Source organism: Humulus lupulus, chromosome 1 (assembly GCF_963169125.1).
Source record: "Humulus lupulus chromosome 1, drHumLupu1.1, whole genome shotgun sequence".
NCBI classification, from domain to species: Eukaryota; Viridiplantae; Streptophyta; class Magnoliopsida; order Rosales; family Cannabaceae; genus Humulus; species Humulus lupulus.
Genome location: NC_084793.1, coordinates 97593477 through 97603796, shown reverse-complemented (window position 1 = coordinate 97603796; position 10320 = coordinate 97593477). Strand labels below are relative to the sequence as shown.

The window sequence follows — 10320 nt, the reverse complement described above, 5'->3', positions numbered from 1 at the left end:
TGTTATCTTCCATAGTTAAAATTGTTTTAATTAAAATATCCAAAATTAAAATACTCTTGAATTTTAATTTATTAAAATTAAAATTTTTAATTATATTTTTGAATTAAATCACCCAAACTCAAATAGGGCCTTCGAAACTTTTGCGTGTTAAAACCCAAAGTTTGTTTAAAATAATTAGAAAGTTGTATAATTCAAAATGAATATGGAAAAGGGTGGCATTGACTCAACAAGACTACATCTCAAGGTTCGAGATCAAAGTGTTCTTAATCTAGCCTTAGTTAGTTTAGGTTACATTTTCATGTATTTTTCGCAAGTGTTGTAATGTTTTTTAGAAATACCCAAAAGTTACCATACCCACTTTTATTTACTTATTATAAATGTTTGAATGTGATTAAAATGTTTAATATTTTGTCATGTATTATAACATGCCATTCATATCCCACACAATATGCAACTAGCATGCATTACATTCGTATAGAAACATGCTATTAGGAATGTCCTATAATTTTTGTTATATGTCTATATTTGATAATTCATATAATAATAAATTTACTCATAATTAGTTAAGATGGTAAATCAAAATTAAAGTTGTTTAAGAATATGGTTAAGACTTAAGAATGAATAAATGGCATAGGACGAAGACTCAAACCGGATCGAACTGACTTGGTTGGTGGTTGAAGATGACTGAAACGCCATCAATCGAGATTGATTGATATTATTTTTGTTGGGTTGATGTTGGCTAATAGTTTTTTTTGGTTAATGTTACACTTTTCATAATTATGTTTTTAGTTGATGCAGTTAATATATTTTGGTTGTTCAATTTTTTTTACAAAACATCAAATTTTTCTTTAAAACTTTTTACTGAAAAAATTGAACCATCAACGCGAGGTCTGGGTTTGGATGAATGGTTGAGATCTGGGTATTGGTGAAGGGTGAAGGGTTTGGAACACATGATTGGTTTTTCAGCCGTGAGTCATTGTCTATCTGGCTCTCCGCTGCAATTTGTTGCTTCACGTTTAGTTGGCCCAAAGTCACGAAGTCCCCTGTCGGATCTGAACCTCAAAGCCACAAAGTTGGATCGTATGAGAAGAAGAAGAAGAAGAAAAGGGGGAGGAATAATCGAAAGAAAGAAGGAAAGGGAAAAAAAGTTTAGGGATTTTGATTTTTTTAATTTTAATCAGATTTTTGTTTTAATATGTAAGAAAAAATTGTGATATGTAATAACAAAGTGGTAATGGAAATGGAATTTAGAAAAACACAAAATCCAAAAGACAAAAAACAAAAGTAAGGGAGAAGGAGGTTACAACAGACCCTTATTGTGAGTTGGTTGTGATCTGTGGCGGAGTGAGTTGTGGAGCGAGCAGTGTGTGACTATACTATGTTTGGTTGTTTTAGAATAGAATTGTAGTTGTTCGTTGTAGTCATATGCTTTGTTTGGATTTGGTGAAAGTAAAAGACAGACTTCAGGAGGATGTGGGGATTATGGATCCTCATCCTTTCACCACGTCTTTCCCTTTTGATTTTCAGGTAAGTATATATGATTATTTAATTTCTGGTTTTCTGGCCGATCTGTCTCAGTTATTGGTTTTTGAATGGCTATTGGTTATTGTAAGTTTTTATTAGGTAACGTTATTGGATATTTTCCGTTCTCTTGGTTCAACTGTGTTAATACTAGAAGTATTTTTATTTTTTCAGAATTGTGGTAGTTTCCATTTCCACACGATTTTCTCGTTCATTGAATATTTTTGACTTTCAGCTTCCATTACCACATGTATTATAATCGTGTCTCTCATCTCTTGCGGAGTATTGGATGATAATGGGCCACGATCTCTGTTCTACATGTTTCTTTTCCTTATAAATACTCCATGGATCATTCTTTCTTGTCTAAGTCCATCTGATCATACTTTCTTGTTTTTCGATTTCTGCTCCGGTTTCTTATAATCCAAATCTAGTCTTCTGTATGTGGTTGCTGGTCATGGCTTTCTCATCCTCTCATGTTGATACTTCCCGATCTGAGAAGGAATTGCAGGTCCACCAGATAATTTCCTCTGAAGATGAATATGTTACTATGCATGTCAATTTATGTTTAGTGGGAAAGCCTCTTACAAAGAAACAGATTATCAAGTCTGTTGTTAAGAATGAAATGCTTCGAGTGTGGCGATTACGACCTTGATTGGTATCCAACCAGGATACAATTTTATAATTTTGAATACTTGAAATTGGTGGGACCATCATCATATTTGATTAGTAAACTGTTTTTAAAAATTAAATTCAAATATGTATCCAAAATTTGTTAAGAAAACTGACAACGAGAATTGCTCATTTTCTCAATTTTGTGAAATTCTTTACCAAAATCCATCATAATAGTACATTACCAAAATCTCTTGCACTTAAAAAAAGTGTTTGATATAATTATTCTATAATTTTTTAAAGTATTATTACTTTAGTTAATTTTATAAATTGTAATATTAATTAAAAAAACGAAAAGCTCATTGTAATGTACTATTATTATATTAAAATAGTTTTCAACTTAAACAATCACATATTCTCATATTGTTATGTTTTCAGATTTTTCTACCAATCACTGATTCAGTTTTTTTAAAATTAAAAACAGTTTAAAGATAATGAACCAATCACATTTTCACAAATATATTTTCAGTCACTAAATTCAGATTTTCATATCAGAATCACAATTTTTAAAATTGCTCTTTTAAAATCATGAACCAATCAGGCCTTACAAGATTGACTCCGTATCCTAGATCTTCCAGATGATCTGTTTTTGTTTCACTTTGATCGTGAAATTGATCTTCGCAAAGTGGAAGCGGGATCACCATGGAATTTTGATCAAGCACTTCTTCTGTTTCAACAAACAGATGGTTTGCAATCCATTGACCCTGCTTCTTTTAAATTTTCTCCATTTTGGATTCGAGTACTTAGGGTCCCTTTTAGAGGTATGAACGAATTAACTGCAAAATTTTTTGGGAATGAAATTGGGCAGTTTTTGGATGTTGATAGGGTCTCCCTTAGTAATAATTGGGGTCATTTTATGCGTATTCGTGTGTTGCTTGATGTCACACATCCTTTACTTAGAGGAATGACTCTTGCTTTCGGTACTAATGGATCATCATTTGAGGTTGATTTTCAATATGAAAATCTCATTGACTTCTGTTTCTACTGTGGTCTTATAGGACATACAGTCTTTAGCTGTGATGTTTATAATGATTTACAGGACAAAGGAGAACAAGACACTTGTCACTATACTGTTGCATTACGGGCACCAAATGATTGGTATCTTTCTTATAGAGTTGTTTCTGTATCATCAATGCCCTCTGGCAGAAGTATGCCACCAACTGCTCAAGGGGTTTCACTTTCTCCACCTTCTACTACTATCACTGAGATTATGCCCCATCAACCATCCATTTCTATTCCCGACACTGAGATTATGCCCCACCAACCATCCATTTCTCTTCCCGACACTGAGATTCTGACTAACACACCTCTCCTTCAGCTAGCTAAAGAATCCAAAGTTGCTGGTAAACGACCAATGGTTGGAACCATTCAACCAGTAACTAAAGTGTCAAAGGTTATCTCATCTACCACTCCAGAGAAAGACTCTCTTACGGTTGCTTCCAAATCAGCTAGGGTGGACTTCAATAATAAGAATTCTAAATAGGCTTAGTTGTGGTCAGAGTCTTTAAGGAGTAATCTATCATTGAATTTACTTGTTATTATTTATGTTTTATTTTATTATGTCCTTAAAAGATTGCTTTTTATTCTAGGTTTGCTTTAATTTCATATTAATAGGGGTTCTAGTTTATGCTTTTGTGCTAAGTCGGTGAGTCCAGTTGCTCAGTTTCTATGTATGTTGGTTATCAATGGTTCTGTTGTAATCTTTCTAGAAATGTATTATGTTGTTTGTTTATATAAAATATTATCCATTTTTCTTGTTCATCTTTCTTGGTTTACTCACCTTTATCTTTTCTATTCTTATCCATCTCACAGTAGTTTTATAATATTTTTTATCTTCTGCCTGGTTCATATTACTCATGATTCGACATTTAATCAATAATTCTACAATAAGAATATGATTTTTAACTTTTTAGTACCAATCTTATTACTCATCTAACATATTGTGATTTTATGAATGTTTATCTCAAGTGGTCTTCTGTTTCAACATTTCCTTGAGATTTTATATTGGCTCACATGTATAGCAAGTTATAATGGCTCACAGAATAAAGACTCTCCTACGGTTGCTTCCAAGTTATTCCGTTTCAATCGGTTACCTTTATAGTTATTAAGTTCTCTTGTTTATTCCGATACACGTGTGATAATTTAATCTTATCCATTTTAGTTATGTTTTATTTTTATTTTTTCTTTTATCATTTATTATTATTTTTTTGGGAAATTCAGTTAATTTTATTGACCTATGGATATCACTGAATACCATTCCCACAGTTGATATATTAGTCTAAATTAATTACCACACTCTCACCAATATTTATCAATTTAAATTTCAATTTCATTCCCTCCTTTTATTTGGCTGTTAGTTTCTGAGACTTGTGCTCACTACTGTGGGGTTGTTTGGATATGTCTTTTATTTCATTTACATATCTTCTAGTCTCCTGCTTCACTTGCGACAATCCCTTATTTTATTCCACCTAATTGAATTTTTTATGTATCTCTTCCCCTTTCTTTAATTTTTTCCTGATCAATCATATTAGTTTTAATTATGAGTCTGATATCATGGAATGCTCGTGGGTTCAACGGTCTAAAAGGGAAACGATTTTTACGTCTACTTATTAAAGACTGCCATCCTGCTATTATTTTCATTCAAGAAACACGGCTGCCATCAGGATCTTTGCCATCAATATGCCAGAAATTTTCTTTTTCACATGGGTTTGAAGTTCCAAAGTCTTGGGTTAAGTGGTGGTTTATTACTTTTGTGGGATTCTACTCTACAAGTCACTATCCATTCATTCAATATGCACCATATCCGTTGTTCTATCTTAAAACAGGATAGTAATTTATTGTTCAACTTTTGTGGCTTTTATGGTGACCCTGTACAATCTAACAGGTTTCTCTCATGGCAACTCCTTCAAGGATTAATTTCTCAGATTAATGGTCCTTGGTTATGTATGGGTGATTTTAATGAGATTCTAAGTTAGGATGATAAAGTGGGTGGCAATTTACGGAGAGAGTCACAGTTAGATCAATTCAGACAAGTGCTTTCAGATTGCGATCTCTATCCTTTGAATTATACAGGAAATCACTTTACTTGGAAATATAGTTCGATAAATGGAGATATTTTCGAACGTCTTGATTGGGCCTTTATTAACCCACCTTGGTCGAAATTCTTTTCTTCAGCTGTTTTATCCCATTTGGACTTCTATGGATCTGATCATCATCCTCTTAAATTAAACTTAGGGTTTTCTTCAGATAAGGATTGTCCACCAAATCGTAAGCATAAGCGATTTCGATATGAAGCTCTTTGGAAAGGGGATGTTGAATGTCATGAGATAATCAGTTCTAATTGGCTGCCTTCCACAAGCAGTTTTGCTGTTAATGCTGTTAAAAAGAAACTGCCTTCATCGGTTCTCCTATTTATCAAATCGTATTCCGCTCAATTGACTACTTGGCATGACCATAATGTTAGATTAATATGAAAGTGGGCATATGAACAATCCTATATACATGTAGGCGGAATTAATATATAGAATGAACATATACAAAAAGAATCGAATATTGTATACCTCCAGCCATTGCTATTGATAACCTCGATCTAGCTTTAGATCTACAAAAGAAAAGGAACAGAAGTTAGAACGAGTACACAGACTTCCAAGCTCTCACTAACTCTTTTAGATGGAGTTACTGAAAGTCAGAATGAGCAGCGAGCTTGGGGACCGGTACTCTATATTTATAGAGTGAGACTTACCATCAGAGTCTCTACCACAGATTGAGATATTTCCTCAATCAGTTGGGATATGAAAAATCGGGTAACAACAAAATCAGGTAACAAACAATGTTGACCATTAATTATAATATTTTGTCAATAAATTAAATATTGACTTTAATATATTAAATCAATTAGTTGATTTTATATACCAAACAAATAATATTCTAACATTCTCCCACTTGGTCAGCATTTAAATTAATGTATTACTTAAGCCCGACGATCATCCCTGTTAGATAATAAACACATGAATCATGGCGATAGGTCCTCTTTTTATGACGAGTATTATCTTCCATGTATTACAATATATTTATTACATAACAATGTAATTTATGTGGCTATGTACTTAAACGAATAAACCTTATGTTTATTCAGGTCCTATGAAGATAAAATTTTCTCAAATAAAATTAAGATGCGCATAAATATGAGAAAACATCAAAATAAGAGTTTCATTGATAATAACTTCAGTTTGTACAATAAATTTACATAAAGGAACCAAGTCCCATGTTCACTACATGATCCTTGAATTTATGAGGTGGCAAGCCTTTCGTCATAGGATCAGCAATCATCAATTCAGTGCTAATGTGTTGAATGACCACTTTATTTTCTTTAACACGTTCTCTCACAGCTAAGTACTTGATGTCGATGTGCTTGCTTCGACTACCACTCTTGTTGTTCTTAGCCATGAATACAACAGCTGAATTGTCGCAGAACATTCTCAATGGCCTAGATATTGAATCTACAACTCTAAGGCCTGAAATGAAACTCTTTAGCCATACACCATGCGATGTAGCCTCAAAACACGAAACGAATTCGGCTTCCATAGTAGAAGTAGCAGTCAAGGTCTGTTTGTTACTCCTCCATGATATAGCTCCACCGGCAAACATAAACACGTAACCAGAAGTTGATTTACGTGAATCAGTACAACCAGCAAAGTCTGAATCTGAGTAGCCAACTACTTCCAGGTTGTCGGTTCGTCTGAACATGAGTTTGTAATCCTTAGTACCCTGAAGATACCTCATAACTTTCTTTGCAGCTTTCCAGTGGTCTAATCCCGGGTTACTCTGAAATCTTCCTAGCATTCCGACAGCAAAGGCAATGTCGGGTCGTGTGCACACCTGAGCATACATCAAGCTTCCAACAGCAGAAGCATATGGGATGTTCTTCATTTCTTCCTTTTCAAAATCATTCTTTGGACACTGGCTCAAATTTAATTTATCACCCTTAACGATAGGAGCAACACTTGGTGAACAATCTTTCATCCGAAATCTCTCTAAAACTTTGTTAATGTAGGTTTCTTGAGATAGACCTAAGATACCTTTGAATCTATCTCGATGGATCTTAATGCCAATGACATAAGACGCATCACCCATATCCTTCATCTCAAAGTTCTTTGAGAGAAATTGCTTCACCTCATGTAGCATGCCCTTATCATTGGTTGCAAGAAGAATATCGTCCACATATAAAACAAGAAAACAAATCTTACTCCCACTGACCTTCTGGTATATACATTGATCCATGACATTCTCTTCAAATCCAAAAGAAGAGATGACATCATGGAATTTTAAATACCATTGGCGGGACGCTTGTTTTAAACCATAGATGGACTTCTTAAGCTTGCACACCAAATGCTCACCATTACTAGAGGAGAATCCTTCTGGTTGTTTCATGTATACCTCCTCCTCTAGGTCACCATTTAGGAAGGCAGTTTTCACATCCATCTGCTGTAGCTCTAAATCGAAATGAGCAACTAATGCCAGGATAACTCTGAGGGAATCTTTCTTAGATACCGGAGAAAAGGTCTCCGTGTAGTCAATTCCTTCTTTTTGAGTGAATCCTTTAGCAACGAGTCTCGCTTTGTGTCTCTCAATGTTGCCTAATGAGTCTTTCTTTGTTTTGAAGACCCATTTACACCCAATAGCCCTCGCCCCATTAGGCAACTCAACAAGATCCCAGACTCCGTTGCTTTTCATAGAATTCATTTCTTCATTCATGGCATTGTACCACAGTTCCGATTCTTTGCTATTCATAGCTTGTGAAAACGTTTCTGGATCATTTTCGGCTCCAATATTGTAGTCAGATTCTTGCAAATACACAATGTAGTCACTAGGTATCGCCGATTTTATTATCCTAGTGGATCTTCTTAAGGCTACACCAGCAGGCTCTTGAGGAGCGGGTGGTTCAGCTTGTTGTTCAACAATTATAGGCAACTCTTGAACAACTTGATCCATTTGAACTTCATCATTGACGTGTGGATCTTCAACAATTGGCTGTGGTGGTTCAACATCCATTTGGACTGCAGGGGTGTTATCGACCACAATCAATCTTGCTCTTGAGGTGGAGGGTTCTAAAGGATCTTTCTCAGAACCTAAGTCCTTGGATTGATCACTCCCACTAATCAAGGCATTTTCAAGAAATTTTGCATTCCTTGATTCCACAATCCTAGTGCTATGAGATGGACAATAAAACTTGTAACCTTTAGACCTTTCAGCGTAACCAATAAAGTATCCACTTATGGTCCTTGGGTCCAGTTTCTTTTCTTGTGGATTGTATACCCTAACTTCAGATGGGCATCCCCAAATGCGTACATGTTGCAAACTCGGTTTCCAACCTTTCCATAATTCAAAAGGAGTTTTGGAGACTGCCTTGGTTGGAACTCGATTTAATATGTACACGGATGTCTTTAGAGCTTCAGTCCACAAGGATTTAGGAAGTTTAGGGTTGCTGCTAAGCATACTTCGCACCATGTCCATCAATGTTTGGTTTCTCCTTTCTGCAACACCATTTTGCTCGGGTGTACCGGGCATGGTATATTGGGCAACAATCCCATTTTCTTGAAAAAACTTTGCAAAAGGACCAGGTGCTTGTCCATCTTCAGTGTATCTACCATAATATTCTCCACCTCTATCTGATCTCACTATCTTAATTTGCTTGTTGCATTGTTTCTCTACTTCAGCTTTAAATATCTTAAAGACATCTAACGCTTCGCTTTTGTTATGAAGTAAGTAGATATACATGTAGCGTGAGTAATCATCTATAAAAGAGATGAAGTATTTCTGACCATATGAGTCCATGTCTGGACTACATATATCAGTATGTATGATTTCTAATAGGTCAGAACTCCTATGGACACCACTTTTCTTAGACTTGGAGGTATGCTTTCCCTTAATGCAATCCACACAAGTATCAAAATCAGTAAAATCTAAGGTATTGAGTACCCCATCATTTACTAACCTTCTAATTCTATCAATAGAGATATGTCCCAATCTCCGGTGCCATAATGTAGAGGAATTCTCATTCATAACACATCTTTTATTGCCAGCGTGAACGTGCATAGTATTATAAGCGGTATTGTTTTGTAAATTAAGGCAGTAAAGACCATCAGACAAAATACCATTTCCAACACATTCAGATTTATTATATAAATTAAAAGATTTGTCTGAAAATGTAAAGGAAAAACCAAAAGGTACAAGTCTTGAAACGGAAATCAAGTTTCTAGAGAAACTTGGTACATAAAATGTCTTTTCTAACTTTAAAACAAAACCGCTACTTAAAACTAAATGGCACGTTCCTATAGCCTCCACATGTGAGCCCATCTTGTTTCCAGATAAGATGCTTTGCTCACTTCCCACTGGCTTCCTTAGGTTTTGTAAACCCTGCAAGGAATTTGAAATGTGAATTGTCGATCCAGAATCAATCCACCATGTGTTAATATTAACATTAGCCATATTAGATTCATAACATACGAATGAAATTGGATTACCATTGTCGTCCATCCATTTCTTGAACTTGGCGCATTCCTTTTTCGCATGTCCCTTCTTTTTGCAGAAGAAACATTTGATGGAATCCTTCTTTATATCGCCTTGGGGAGGCACTTTATTTTTCCCCTTGTCCTTCTTGGATGGTTTGCGTTTCTTGCCTTGGGTGGCCATGTGAGCACTTTCACCTTGTTCCTGCAGGAGCCTTGCTTCTTCTTGAGCACACATGGTTATCAGTTCATTGATACTCCATTTGTCCTTATGTGTGTTGTAGGAAATTTTGAAAGGCCCATATTGAGGTGGAAGATGGTTAAGGATGTAGTGGACCAGGAAGGTTTCGGGAATGACTACATCGAGTTTCTTCAGTTGAGCAGAAATGTCCCTCATCTTTGAAATATGTTCTCTAACTCCTTTGACACCAGTGAGTTTTGTGGATGAGAACTGGTGGATGAGGTTGTTGTAAAGTGGTTTGTCCGAAGTGTCGAACTGCTCATCGATCAGTTTGATCAAGTCTTTGACTTTCTCAGGTTGCTCCACCGATCCACGCATTCCCAGAGGGATCTTGGACATGATGAACATGATGCTGAGGCGATTGGACCGCTCCCATTTCTC

The 10320-nt window shown here is 35.4% G+C and overlaps 1 protein-coding gene across 1 annotated transcript; it reads left to right on the top strand.

The window, feature by feature from the left end:
• Nucleotides 1-642: 642 nt before the first annotated feature.
• LOC133814780 (uncharacterized) lies at nucleotides 643-3983 on the top strand. The gene is made up of 2 exons (XM_062247700.1): nucleotides 643-1527; nucleotides 3230-3983. Exons 1-2 carry the CDS (start codon nucleotides 1426-1428, stop codon nucleotides 3671-3673), a joined length of 546 nt encoding a protein of 181 aa, XP_062103684.1. The 5' UTR covers nucleotides 643-1425; the 3' UTR covers nucleotides 3674-3983.
• The last annotated feature ends 6337 nt before the right edge of the window (nucleotides 3984-10320 follow it).

Bases quoted from the DNA above. Each gene is read 5' to 3' on its own strand.
- LOC133814780 (XM_062247700.1), top strand. From the start codon at position 1,426: ATGCTTTGTTTGGATTTGGTGAAAGTAAAAGACAGACTTCAGGAGGAT. The intron at 1,528-3,229 runs GTAAGTATATAT...AATGATTTACAG, and splicing joins CTTTCCCTTTTGATTTTCAG to GACAAAGGAGAACAAGACAC.